The 15,470-nt window shown below is 37.9% G+C and overlaps 1 protein-coding gene across 1 annotated transcript in view; it reads left to right on the forward strand.

Annotated features, from left to right (window-relative positions):
* The window catches only part of IQSEC3 (IQ motif and Sec7 domain ArfGEF 3), a 374,477-nt gene that overhangs the window by 240,038 nt on the left and 118,969 nt on the right, over positions 1-15,470 (forward strand). The window contains exon 4 of the mRNA XM_053718818.1: positions 2,242-3,239. Within this exon, the coding sequence (XP_053574793.1) occupies positions 2,242-3,239 (998 nt within the window). The remainder of the gene's footprint in view (positions 1-2,241; positions 3,240-15,470) is intronic.

Raw genomic sequence — 15,470 nt, forward strand, 5'->3', positions numbered from 1 at the left:
ATGTTTTCAATTAATCTTTATACCTATACATAAATTGACCCTACTTGCTTAAAACATGTGTGCCTTGTTTCTCAGTATTCTGACTGGCTCCTAAGTTTCATACAAATTTCCCACCCTTTAATCTTCTGTAAAAAAAACACCAATATGCACATATTGACACCATACACTTTTCAAAGTAAATATGATTGTTCAGTGAAAAAAAATGTAGTGTTATTAATAGTCCATTAGAGTTTGTCACATGAACAGTTTGTATTCAACTAAATTTTGTCTTGTATTAAACTAAATTTTGTCATTCCATTTCATTAGAAGTGCTGCAATTTAGTAACCAGTAAAGCAGCATAATCATGCAAAAAGGTGAGGATAATGAAGCTCTTCGTGTTCCTAGACTGTGATCCATTCTAGCTGAAGCAAATGATGGTCCCACTTTCATGAAATTTGGAAAGAAAAATAGATATAAATAAAACTTAGTTCAAGATGGCTACTCCATGAGAGTTGAGAGTAAACAGGATGGTAGATGATCATCATTGTCATTGTCATTGTCATCATTGTCATTAGATAAATAAATTGTGATTGTTCCTTTGGAGAAAAGGCATTTAACATATCTGTATATGTCTGGGATCAGGCCAAACCTTAGGCTGGGTATATTTTTTTCTCTTGTTACCAAATAAGCAAGGAATTGGTTTTCAGTTGTAGCTGCAACTCCTACCCTCCAAATGTATTTTTGAGTGTTTCCAGGAAAATTAGAATAAACTGATTCCAGTTGGCTTGAGTTGATAGCTTCAGAGCACCTGAAATATGTTCAACTTTTATAATTTTTCCAATTTTTATTGATTCTGAAGCTCAGTGTGGGTAATCATAAATGTTCCCTTTTGTTTCAAGAAAGCTCAATTGGGTCTGCAGAAGTGCACTGTGAATTTCTGGTAGACTTTGTGCAGAAAGCACGGAACTCTCCTTTCAATCAAGGTTTTGCAAAGTCAGTAATTTAAGTCCTGTACTACAAAAAGTAGAACAGACACACCATCACTATTGGCACTAGTAGTGTCATCTGTTGAACCATTTCTCAGTGAGAGAAGAAACACCTGCAGTTTTTACGTCAATGACATTGGGGATGTATTGAAGCAGAAGTACCTAATCTTAATATGACAGTCAGTGTAAGACGTGCATGGTTCAGAATATAGCATTAGGTGAAATACCAGAAAGTCACTGATAAATAAAAAACTAGCAAAGACAAACAAGACAGCTAAGCACTGGGCACAATAAGGCACAGTCAAATTGAGGAAATAAAAGCATTAAGGATGTCATTTGTCCTAGTCCTGCAGAACATAAAAACAGCGAGAGATGTACCTCAACAACAGCAACAAAGTGGAACTACATATATCACAAATTGTGATGGATATCTATAAATGTAGATAAACAGTTTAAATAAACTTTTTTTTTTTTTAATATAAAAAACATTAGCAATCACCCTGCATTGTGTTTGCACTTCTGTGATCCCTCTATTAAGAACATGATCCTTTATGGAATTAATTTTTTTTAAATATTGGGGCATTTCTAGAATAAGAGTATGTAAGAGCATGGAAGGATCTGAGTAATTGTTGTCCAAAAGAAAAAATATATAGCAGCACCACCTTGTAAAAGTTCAATTTATCTTTATTCAAGCCATCATAACACTAAAAAGACAACGTTTCGGTTAAACAACTTTAGTCATGTTGTTTAACCAAAACGTTGCCTTTTTAGTGTTATGATGGCTTGAATAAAGATTAATTGAACTTTTACAAGGTGGTGCTGCTATCCATTTTTCTTTTGGAACATTTGCTTTAGACTTGGGTGCCAGTCTTGGACGGCTTGCACACCTGCATGTTTGCAAACCCTATTTGGGGATCACTTTGGTGCTGGAAATCTCTATTTTTTTAAGTAATTGTGGTTTCATTTGTTGGACAAAGAAGTGTCAGTGTATGAATGGACATAGTTAGAACAAAGTATGACATCTCATATCTTTAAACTTCAATAAAGCCATGGGGGTTCATAAGGGTATGCGAAAGAGGAGAATTTTAAAGAGGACCAAACTAGGGTATGTTAAAAACAAATTCTAGAAAATTAGCTATTCTCTTTGACTGCATATTTTTACATTCTTTGGAATAATTTGGCACCTACAATGTTGTCTATTGTTTTCTGTAAATTACTTTCCTTTTTTTTTGGCTTTTTTACTACTGACTTACTTCCTATTATTTTGTGTTTTAGATTGAGATGTTGGAACACAAATATGGAGGCCATTTAGTGTCCAGAAGAGCAGCATGCACCATCCAAACTGCCTTCCGCCAATACCAGCTTAGTAAGAACTTTGAGAAAATCAGAGACTCTCTATTGCAGAGTCGCCTTCCACGACGCATCTCTCTGAGAAAGATGCGAGTGCACAACCCAGACACTTTTCAAGCCACTGACAAGACTCTACTGGAGAGCTACAACTTGATGGGCATTCCTTTAGTTAGGTCTCCATCTCTTCCAGCTACCATCAGTGGTGCATTAACTGAGCTTGAGGACTCCTTCACGGAACAGGTCCAGTCTCTTGCCAAATCCATTGATGATGCCCTTAGTACCTGGAGTCTCAAGACTATGTGTGCTTTCCCTGAGGCAGGCTCTTATCAAATAAGAGAGACATTTAGCTCCATGAAGCAAAATCCAGAGTTAGAACCTCCAAAATTAGAGGAAAGGGAATCTGTAGAAGGGCAACCCGGGACACTTCCAAAGAGTAGTAGTACCTTAATGATGGCGTTTAGAGATGTTACGGTTCAGATTGACAATAACAACATATCTGTCTCATCATCCACATCCCTCTCTATGGCTAACTGTCTGGCTGGGGCACAGGCAATCAAACCAGATGAAAGTAGGGGATGTGGAGATCTGATAATAGAGCCCCCTCCTTCTCAGGAAGGCTCAGTTCATGAAACCCACCTAGTACAAAACTCTTTCCCTGAAGTGAACGGGGATGGACTAGGGAGAGAATTGGTGGGCCCTGTGACTACAGAGCCTGCTGACCTTTCTGAACAGTTAAGTAGCAGCAGTACATCCACCTCTGCCAAGTCTGTATCTGAGGTTTCATCCAAGGAAGCACTGCAGGCCATGATCTTAAGCCTACCAAGATACTATTGTGAGAACCCTGCTAGCTGCCGTTCACCCACCTTATCTACTGATACCATGAGGAAACGTCTTTACCGCATCGGGCTCAATCTCTTCAACGTGTGAGGATGGTGAAGGGAACATAAGCTTTTCAAGGGGGTGGCTTATCGATATTTTAAAATGTTTTTTTATTTTGTATACATTCTAATTTGGATAGTAGATCCCCCTACTAGACTGAGTTGTAGAAGCACTGTTTGCTTAATAGAGATCTCAGTTGGAGATGCTATCTGATATAATATTTGTTTCCATGAAAAGAGTTTATTAATTTTGTATGTAATTAGGTAGTCTTTAAATTAGTCATATCTCTGTGTATCTTTTTATGTTGTGTATTACATGAGAAAAATGGCATATGAGCTTTTTGAAAACTAGTTAGTTTTAGCTAGAGATATTTGATTTTATTTTTCAAATTGATACCTAAAAAGAATAAGAACAATTTATGAATGATAAGCAAATGACCTGAAGTTAGGAAATGATACATTTTAAACTACACACAAAAAAAATCACTTATCCATACCTGAGCAAGCATTGCTTCTACTTTTCTCTATTCCCAATATTTGGAAGGATATTTTGCAATGTTAGCAATACCTTTACCATCCTTGGGTTTTCTTCTGGTTATCATGACAAAATCAAATCCCTTTATCAAACTAATGGTGGAACTTTGCTCTCCTAAATATACATAAAAAAGCCTCTACCACTCTCTAATACTATTAATAATGGGGGAGATAACATTTTTTATTAAAATTAAAATATGTATAATAATCATCATCATCATCACCTTCACAACAGTAATAATATTAATAATTAAATTCAATGAATTAATTCTATCAAGGATGTTCATCTCCCATGGAAGTGAGACTAGATTGGTAGGTTTCCTAAAATTGGTGAATAGGTTTCGAGAAAAGATTTAAAGTTTTGAACAGGAAAAAGTCAAGCAACACTATAACCCAGAAGACCTGGGGTACTGGTGGGAAAATTGAGTTTTCAATAGAGAGAGTTTGAGTGATTTTAGAAGAATTAGTCAGTAAAAAATCTAGTCTTTAAAAAAAGTGATTTTGAGGTTGTGAGAGGCCATCCAAAAACAGATGTAGAGTAATTAAAAAAACAGATATAGAGATGTAAAGTCAAAAACAGATATAGAGTCCGACAAGTGTGTAATGCTGCCCCTTCTCTCACCCGTCAAATCGTGTGAGAGAAGAGCCTTTCAATCACCCGGAGTGAAAGTGTTTGGGGTGATTGCTCTCCACCAAAACAGAAGTGGCAGAGAGTGTAAGAAGGAACAGTTTGATGACTTCTAATTCTTACATTGTGGGAAGTAGGCTCATATGTGCAAACTTGCCCCGCAACGGCTCCTTAGCAGATTATGCTGCTTAGTACATGAAGGCTAGGTAGAGGAAAATAGTTTTTTGGCAGCGAGCATGTAGGTTACCACTTTTGACAGATTGTGAAGGGGAAGTTAGAGAGTGTTTGACAATATAAAGTGAATAAGATGAGTGAGTGTAGTAGATTGGGTTGAGGATGAGTTCTTTCAAAATGGGTGTTAGTGAAATTAGTAAATTAGGATGGAAATGTGCCAGAGGTAAGGGATTGATTGAAGAGTAAATGTGTTATAATGGGATAGTAACAAATGGACAGCTAGTAAAGCAAAAGGATAAGATGCCTGCCCTAAAGTGCCTCTGTATTGCTTAAAATAATGTTACATTACTTTTAGTGCTAGATTATGGAGTACAAAAATATTAGAGCTATTGTGAACTAACAACATTCAAGTTAAATCAATAGTGCTTTTATTTTTGAGTTCATATTACAAGTTGAAAGTAACATATTAGCAGTTGAGCAAAAATCTAGAGCGTTCTAACCTCTGGATTGCACAGGTGTGTTATGTCCCTTAGAAGATAATAGAATACTATGGGGTGTGCTGAGAAACTCGTCGGCTATCACTCAAGCGCTAAGCCAAAAGTGGAGTATTGACCTATATTGATGTAGATAGATAGATATACATACATACATACACTCTCATGTGTATATGCCGTTAAGCCCTTTCCAGTCCAAAACTTTGCTTTATACTATATCAGTTTAAACAGTAGCAGACCTACTCAAAAGAGGCCCCTAAAGATTAGTAGTAAGCAATAATAATAATATACATATACATGCTGCTCTGTATAATGATTTTGAGGATAGATGGATAGATAGATAGATAGATGATAGATAGATAGATAGATAGATAGATAGAATGATATATGGATGGATAGATAGATAGATAGATAGATAGATGGATGGATGGATGGATAGATATATAGATGGATGGATAAATAGATAGACCTGGACCCTGCACTAATACAAGGCTACCTTGCAATTAGATTATACACATTCTGCACACATCTATGTATAGACTGGCAGACAGAGCCCCTAAGCACTTGCTAAATTTCCCAGTGCTGTTTTATGTTGCATTCAAGTACAACTCTTAACTATAATAATACACCCTTTAATTAAAATGACATTGGTGGTGTTTAATAAATTGTAGAATGTCCAATACATAAAATATAGATTGATTTATTCTGTTCTTTCCTTCCTATGGCTCAACTCTTGTCAAATGCTGAATATACTCTCAGGATTAGGGTTGCCACCTCAGCCATGTTTTCCTGGACACGTATGAGTTACACAGGCTGCCCAGTGTGCATGAAGGAATAGGAATAGTGCTATCCATAAACACAATAAATGTTCCTTCCTGCTCACCCCGCAGCATGTATAACTCATAAGTGGCCAGAAAACCATGGCTAAAGTGGCAACCCTACTCAGGACCCAAGATGCATAGCAGGTAACCGCCAAGGTCAAGCTGAAAATACAGGTGTCGCCAAAATACACATAAAATGCATGTAAAGCATAGAAGGGTTAAGAGGCTAGTTTAATCTCAAATCTCTCTTACAGACACACGTGCACATACACAGAAACAAACACACAAATATACACACACACAAGCATACACATATATACAGACACACACACACCCATATACATAAACACAGACACACATGCACACGCATATATATATATGCACAGATATGCATGAGATATGTCTTCACTTATGTAGTTTTGTTTATTTTTCATAAACCACAAAAGCTGAATTGTAGCAGTTAGAATTAAAATGATATATACAGAAATACATTTCAAAGCAAGCTAATGAATATTTTAGAATAATTCAATTATGCTTAATTACATTTCAGTGTTCATTTAATTCAATTCATGTATATAAAGAATAAATATTTGTCCTCTAAATAATGTATTTATATTTAATACCCTCTCAAATTTACTTTAAAGGGACACTCAAGTCAAAATAAACTTGTATGATTCAGATAGAGCATGCCGTTTTAAGACCCTTTCCAATTTACTTCCAATATCAATTTTTGCACATTTTTTTATATACATACTTTCTCGGGAACAAGATCCTACTGAGCATGTGCACAAACTCACAGGGTATACTAGTCTATGATTGGCTGATGTCTGTCACACGATTCAGGGGGCAGTAAAATGGAGGGGTAAGTTTGTCTGAATAAATTCTGCTTTTTTGAAATTTAGAGTGTGAGGCCTATTTATTAAGCCGTCAACTGTGCTGCATTCGCCGGCACCAATACGCCCGCCTGACATCGCCTAGCATCGCTGCCGCGGACCTGAATACGTTCTCCATATTTAACAAAAAAGCTGTCAAAAAGCCGTGCACCAAGTACGAGGCAATGAGCAGCGGACTGTTGTTAACTAACATTCATTGATCTCGCTGCTCTTCGGCTTTTTCCCAGCTTTATTTGTATACTGTCACTAAACACCCACACTATACTAAACTGTTTAACCCCTATCCCGCCGCTCCCGGACCCCACCGCAACTAAATAAACTTATTAACCCCTAAACTGCCGCTCCCGGAGCCCACCGCCACTTTAATAAAGTTATTAACCCATATTCCTCCGCTCTCGGAGCCCACCGCCACCTACATTATGTTATTAACCCCTAATCTGCCACCCCCTATAACGCCGCCACCTACATTATACTTATTAACCCCTAATATGCCGCCCCCTACACCGCCGCCACCTACATAAAGTTATTAACCCCTATCCCGCCGCTCCTGGAGCCCACCGCAACTAAATAAAGTTATTAACCCCTAAACCGCCAGCCCCCCACATCGCCATAAACTAAATTAGCCTATTAACCCCTAAACCTAACAACCGGCTAACTTTATATTAAATATTATCTCATCCCTATCTTATAATAAATTTAAACTTACCTTTAAAATTAAATTAAACTATATTAAACTACAAATTAACCTACCCTAACTATTATAATAAAATTACATTAAACTATATTAAACTACTAATTAACCTACCCTAACTATTATAATAAAATTACATTAAACTATATTAAACTACTAATTAACCTACCCTAACTATTATAATAAAATTACATTAAACTATATTAAAATAAAAATTAATCTAACCTAACTTTTATAATAAAATTACATTAAACTACAAATTAAATTAACTATATTATATATTTAAACACCTAACCCTACTCAAATAATTTAAATCTACACTAAAAAATTACTTAGTTACAAAAAACTAACAACTAAGTTAAAAAAAATAACAAACACCAAGTTACACAAAAAAATAAACACTAAGTTACAAAAAATAAAAAGAAATTATCAAAGATTTAAACTAATTACACCTAATCTAAGGTCCCTATGAACATAAAAAGCCCCCCAAATAAAAAAAACCCTAACCTACAATAAACTACAAATAGCCCTTAAAAGGGCCTTTTGTGGGGCATTGCCCCAAATAAATCAGCTCTTTTACCTGTAAAAAAAAAAAAATACAAATACCCCCCAACAGTAAAACCCACCACCCACACAACCAACCCCCCAAATAAAAAACTAACTAAAAAACCTAAGCTCCCCATTGCCCTGAAAAGGGCATTTGGATGGGCATTGCCCTTAAAAGGGCATTTAGCTCTTTTGCAGCCCAAACCCTAATCTAAAACTAAAACCCACCCAATACACCCTTAAAAAATCCTAACACTAACCCCTGAAGATCGACTTACAGTTTTGAAGATCCGACATCCATCCTCCAAGAAGCCAGCAGAAGTCTTCATCCAAGCGGCCGAAGTCTTCATCCAAGCCCGCAGAATTCTTCACCCAGACGGCATCTTCTATCTTCATCCATCCGGCGCGGAGCGGCTCCATCTTCCAGACATCCGACGCGGAGCATCCTCTTCTTACAACGTCTTCTTCGGAATGAAGGTTCCTTTAAATGACGTCATCCAAGATGGCGTCCCTTAGATTCCGATTGGCTGATAGAATTCTATCAGCCAATCGTAATTAAGGTTGAAAAAATCCTATTGGCTGTTGCAATCAGCCAATAGGATTGAGCTTTCATCCTATTGGCTGATCCAATCAGCCAATAGAATGTGAGCTCAATCCTATTTTTTAGTTAGTATTTTATTTGGGGGGTTGGTTGTGTGGGTGGTGGGTTTTACTGTTGGGGGGGGTATTTGTATTTTTTTTTTACAGGTAAAAGAGCTGATTTCTTTGGGGCAATGCCCCGCAAAAGGCCCTTTTAAGGGCTATTTGTAATTTATTGTAGGTTAGGGTTTTTTTTTATTTTGGGGGGGCTTTTTTATTTTCATAGGGCCCTTAGATTAGGTGTAATTAGTTTAAATCTTTGATGATTTCTTTTTTATTTTTTCTAACTTAGTGTTTATTTTTTTGTGTTTCTTAGTGTTTGTTATTTTTTGTAACCTAGTAATTTTTTAGTGTAGATTTAAATTATTTGAGTAGGGTTAGGTGTTTAAATATATAATATAGTTAATTTAATTTGTAGTTTAATGTAATTTTAGAATAAAAGTTAGGGTATATTAATTTTTATTGTAATATAGTTTAATGTAATTTTATTATAACAGTTAGGGTAGGTTAATTAATAGTTTAATATAGTTTAATTTAATTTTAAAGGTAAGATTAAATTTATTATAAGATAGGGATGAGTTAATATTTGATACAAAGTTAGAGGGTTGTTAGGTTTAGGGGTTAATAACTTTATTTAGTTGCAAAACTATACCGTGTGTATAGTAACTGAGTGCGCCACTGTAAATATAATCTAATTTACAACGTAGTAACAAAGTGAAGCTGTTTGGTCTCTAAACCAATTGAAATCGTGATCATGAAACAAATATAAGTATTGAGTAATGACAATATCAATAAAAATAAATAAAAATAATGATAATAATAATGGTGAAAGAAACAAACAAACAAAAAATGAAATATAAGAAAAAAATTAAAAGGCAAGAAAATTCTTATACTTATATTAGTAACATTCAAAACATATATATGAATGTGCTTATCATAAAGTGTCCAAGGGATGGTTGTGGGCGATATCACAAAGGGTAATATAGTCTCTGGTACAATGGTGAGTTGGTACGCTGGGCTGCTAGTCTTGGAACTGAGTAATCAATCAGTGCATCTGTAGTGAACATAGAAAGACAGCGCCTCATAGTGCAGATAAACTTCAAAACGTGAGATCACAAGAAGACAAACAAATGGAAATATACTCACAAGAGTACTGGCACTCTTATATAAAGAAGTGCGAATGTGCAGGCTGACATTCAGCAGCAATCAGTACGCTGAAATATGGATCCTCCAATGTGTCAAAGGCACAGCCGTGGACTCTCCTCCGTCACACCCAGAGGATCTCCTGTGTCGGCACTGTTTGTAATGTGCGGCTTCCACTATGTATTGGGAGTGGGCAGCAGTGTCCGTGAATACAAGGCTGTTTGTAAATTCAAAAAGCCCCCAGGAAGCAGTAGGGTATAATAAGATACAAAAGCTATAACAAAGCTTAGAATAAAAACAATAGGTGATTTATTTGATGAGCTTAAAACGCGTTTCTCGGCCGCAAGCTCCTGGTCGTTTCTTCAGGTTAATTTATTTAGTTGCGGTGGGCTCCGGGAGCGGCGGGATAGGGGTTAATAACTTTATGTAGGTGGCGGTGGTGTCTGGAGCGGCAGATTATGGGTTAATAAGTATAATGTAGGTGGTGGCAGTGGCGGGCAGCAGATTAGAGGTGTTTAGACTCGGGGGTTATGTTAGGGTGTTAGGTGTAAACGTTAATTTTATTCTCCCATAGGAATCAATGAGATATCGGGCAGCAGCGAACATAAGCTTTCGCTGCTTTCAGACTTTTTATTGATTACTATGGCATCCGCTGCCTCCAGGGCGGCGGATTGAAAACCAGGTACGCTGGGCCGGAATAGTGGTGAGCGTACCTGGTAGATTTTTGTTAATTTACAAAAGTAGTCAGATAGTGCCGAATTTGCATTCAGAACATCTGTAGTGACGTAAGCATTGATCTGTGTCGGACTGAGACCGGCGGATCGTATGTTACATCACAAAATTCTACTTTTGCCGGTCTGTAGGCTTTGATAAATTAGGGGAATCAGGCTCTCCACAATTGCACTGTGGAATTCCAGCGTATTTGCGGTTGACGGCTTGATAAATAGGCCCCTAGGTTTTAAATCATTGTCTTTTTATTCTGCACTTAATAATTATGCAATTCTACTGCATTGAGTGGTCCTTTAAAGATATGAAAGTGTTGAGAATGGGAATAGTAAAGGTAATTATTTTATGTACATACCTCCCAACATTTAAGATTTGTTTTGTCTAGACTACAAATAAAAAAACCCTGCCAAATCCACAAATAAAAAGCAGTGAAATGTCCACAGCACTTTTCAAATAAAAACAGTTAATTTATTTTAAAAAGTCAAGGTGCAAACATACAAGCGATATTTCCAGACCGATGGCCCATAATAATGCAAAGGGACCAAATTGTTGCTTCTTTATTTGCAGCTTTATGTTGGTTGATTCAGGGGTGTGCTCTGGGCATTTCAGGGTAGTGATCAGCATGCCAGGGGCGGCGACTGGATGTTGAATCCTTAATGGAGTTTAGTAATTCCTGGGCAGGCTTTATTTGTTATTAGATAAACTAAGACTTAAAGGGATGGCATGGAGAGGCCACAAATTCATTCATTACTGTTGGGAATTCAACACCTGGCCACCAGTAGAAGGCAAAGACACCCCAGCTAAAGCTATAAGTATCTCTCCCACTTCCCCTACTCCCCCAGTCATTCTTTGCCTCTGTAACTTGGAGATTGGCGCAGATGGTGCTCTGAAGCTTTGAGCAGTGGTGCCTTCAGATTAGGTCCGTCTGCCTTTTTCCCTCCCAGTTCATTCGGTGTCCTCTCTAGTTTGGGTATTAAATTCCCAACAGTATTTGTTGACCCTCCCTGCCATTGGAAAGAAAACAAAATTTATGCTTACCTGATAAATTATTTTCTTTCCTGGCATGAAGAGTCCACATACACCCACCCTGTACATTTAAGGCAGCATTTTTTCCTTATCTTCTGGCACCTCTATACTCCTAGTGTTTCTTCTACTTTTTCTTATTTCCTTGGCTGAATGACTGGGGGACTAGGGGAAGTGGGAGGGATACTCACAGCTTTGGCTGGGGTGTCTTTGCCTCCTCCTGGTGGCCAGGTGTTGAATTCCCAACCGTAATTAATTTGTAGACTCTCAATGCCAGGAAAGAAAAGAGTGTATCAGGTACGCATACATTTTGTTTTCATGATTCAGATAGCATATACAATTTTAAACAAAGTTCCATTTTACTTTTATTATCAAAATGTCTTAATTCTCTTGATATCCTTTGTTGAATTAGCAGCAATGCACTGCTGGGAGTAAGCTGAAAGCCAATGAGAAGAGGAATATATGTGCAGCCACCTATCAGCAGCTTCAGAGCTTACCTAGGTTTATTTTTTAACAAAGGATACAAAGAGAATGAAAATAATAGCTCATAGAAATAAATTGGAAAGCTATTTAAAATTGCATACTCTATCTGAAAAAAACTGGGGTTCATGTCTCTTTAAAAAGGGCTTAAAATAGGATATAGAGGCAGCAGGACAGAGCTCCCACTTCAGGGCAATATCAGGATTACATAATAGTTAGAAGCAATGTTTATGGCTTTTGTGTTTCATTTTTCCCCCCTTATTGCTAACTCTGGATTAGGGAATTAACAAGAGAGGATATAAATCAATACCCTTTACATTGTGAGAGACTAAAGCAAGCCACAGCCAAAATGCTGTTCAGTCTGCAGGAACTGGCATCCGGTTAACAAATAGATAACCAAAAATAAGGGAAAGTAATACACAATATAAATATATGTTTGACTTGGTCAAACCAAAAACTACCAGATAGAGATTAGGATCTCAAAGTCTAGAGATACCTTTAAATGACAGGGAAAACAGCACTGTTTTGTTTAATCAAAAAACACCTATTTATTCATACAGTTCTAAAATCAAGGACTGACACCAAAAGAGTATTGCAGGTGCAGTAAAGGTTATTACCCATTTATACATTCAAAGCCAATCATATACATTTAGAGCATATATGTCTCCTTGTTATAACTAACACTGCCTCATAGCACTGCACCTGCAATATTCTTTTGGTTTCAGTCCTTGATTTTAGAACTGCATGAATCAATGGAGTCCACGGATTTCATCCTTACTTATGGGATATCACTTCCTGGTTAACAGGAGGAGGCAAAGAGCACCACAGCAGAGCTGTATATATAGCTCCTCCCTTCCCTCCCACTCCAGTCATTCTCTTTGCCTGTGTTAGTGATAGGAAGAGGTAAAGTGAGGTGTTAGTTTAGATTCTTCAATCAAGTGTTTATTATTTTTTAAGTAGTGCCTCTGAGTGCTACTTTTGTGCTGGGGTGTAGCCTAGACCAGATCAGTCTCTTCCCTACAAAAAGAGAAGCATTTGGTGGCTTTTAAGCAATAGGAACTGGTGGGACATAATTCTCACTGCGCCTCCTATACCTGTTGCTGCCCTATTTCAGATAGCCTAAGCCCTTTTAACTCAGGCTGTTGTTCGTCCACATAGCTATAAGAGGGAGAGGACCTCTGAAAACCTGCTGGACTGCCATGCTGTTGCACAGCTTTAGAGGTAAGTGATAACTTTATTTTTCTGGGACACACTCTCTCAGATGGAAGTGAGCACTATTTTTGCTGGGCAACACATACAAGATAGGACATCTTTATGTGATAGGTGGTCCTTCCCAGGCAGAGCCTAGCATAAGAGAAATTAGCGACATCTCTGCCGTGCAGTTTGGATTTACTCTGGTCTGAGGCAGTATGGCTAGTCACACAATGTTCTGTGTTCCCCTGTGGTCTGGACATAACGTATGCTGTCAAGGAGGGTACTATCTTTATTTGTGTGTGCAGTGATTGTGCTACCTGACGTCCGGTAGCAGACTTGATTTACATTTAGTATATCTCCCAGTGCCTGATCTATTGGATTCTAATGGTGACCGGGAGTTTGAGCTCTGTGACGCCCACGATGGGCGGAGTCAGATTTGCGCCGTTTTTTTTTGGGCCCTGTTGTTTGGTTATTGGCACAATCAATCAAAGGTGCCAGGTGCCATGAGTTGGAGGCCTGTCACGCCCACGAGGGGCGGAGTTTCTTTGGCGCCTTTTTAGGCTGTTTGGGTGTGTCTCTGGGCATGGTCTGTTATGGGATGCTGGGAGACGAGTCCGTTACGCCCACAAGGGGCAGAGCCACGTCACTTCTACGCTCTAAGCCTCCATTATAGATCGGAGCATAGAGTTTTTTATATACTTAGTGATTGTTACGGCTCAGAAGGTGCTGTTAGCAGTGTGTTACACGGAAGTACAATAGAAATTGCAGTAGCTACTACGTTGTACTTTGAACTAATGTGACAAACACATAAATAAGGTGGCTTTTAACATGTGAAAGGCCAGTAACGCTCCTGTTGTTTTGTTCCATTCATTTCTTAATGTTTTGGAACGGGACAGGAGCGCATGCCATTTGGAGTTGCTTTTAATATTTATATATGTCACCATCCATGTGTGGTGGTCCTTAGAAAACGCGCCCTGTTTCCCTTTCTATGTGGCTCAGTTTATGTTAGGTCCAATGAGATATGCTTTCAGTTGTTATAAGCATATTTGGACTGTAGCACTATGCTTTCCCTGTTGCGGTTTACTGCATAGTGTGATACCTTAGCGGTTTCCTACTGAGGGGTAACATGGATTTTTCATTTACTGCCTGGCTTTATTTACGGTTTTGCCATAGTATGGGGGTCCTGCGGATTGTGGCAAGATACTCTGCCTCCCATATCACAGATTGGACCTGGCTACTGTTAAGATTTTTCTGCAGTTAAAGGGACACTGTACCCAAAACTTTTCTTTTGTGATTCAGACAGAGCATGCAATTTTAAGCAACTTTCTAATTTACTTCATTTATCAAATTTTCTTCATTCTCTTGGTGAACAACCTGGGTTGTCCTTGCTGATTGGACAGCACCAATAAACCAGTGCTGTCCATGGTTCTGAAACCAAACATTTGCTGGCTCCTTAGCTTAGATGCCTTCTTTTTCAAATAAAAATAGCAAGAGAAGGAAGAAAAAATGATAATAGAAGTAAATTAGAAAGTTGCTTAAAATTGCATGCTCTATCTGAATCATGAAAGAAAAAATTTGGGTTCAGTGTCCCTTTAATACACAGGAAAAATGTTCTCTTTTAAAATTTAAAGAGACAGTACCATATTTTCCTGTACTAACATGCTCCTTCTAAAGTGGTGGCTGTTAAGAGTCTGGTGACACCAGTCAATTCCTGCCATAATTTAATTATTAAAGTGTCCAAAATAATTTATGACCCACAGGCAGTGCTCTGCAGTACTTTGCAGAGACTTTGATTTCTCTTGTAAGATGTATCGAGTCCACGGATTCATCCATACTTGGGGGATATTCTCCTTCCCTACAGGAAGTGGCAAAGAGAGCACCCACAGCAGAGCTGTCTATATAGCTCCTCCCTTAGCTCCACCCCCAGTCATTCTCTTTGCCTACTCTAAGTATTAGGAAGGGTAAAGTGAGTGTGGTGACAAAAATGTTAGTTTTTATTTTCTCAAGCAAAAGTTTGTTACTTTAAATGGTACCGGTGTGTACTATTTACTCTCTGGCAGAAAAGGGATGAAGATTTCTGCAAGAAGGATGATGATCTTAGCACTTTGTAACTAAGATCCACTGCTGTTCTCACAAGGGCTGAAGAGTAAAGGAAAACTTCAGTTGGGGGAACGGTTTGCAGGCTAAACTGCATTGAGGTATGTTCAGTCTATTTTTTTCTAGACAGACTGTGATAATTCTAGAAAAGGCTGGCAATATCCCCATGAGGGAAGGGTAAGCTGTATTCAGA

Source organism: Bombina bombina, chromosome 6, assembly GCF_027579735.1.
Source record: "Bombina bombina isolate aBomBom1 chromosome 6, aBomBom1.pri, whole genome shotgun sequence".
NCBI classification, from domain to species: domain Eukaryota; kingdom Metazoa; phylum Chordata; class Amphibia; order Anura; family Bombinatoridae; genus Bombina; species Bombina bombina.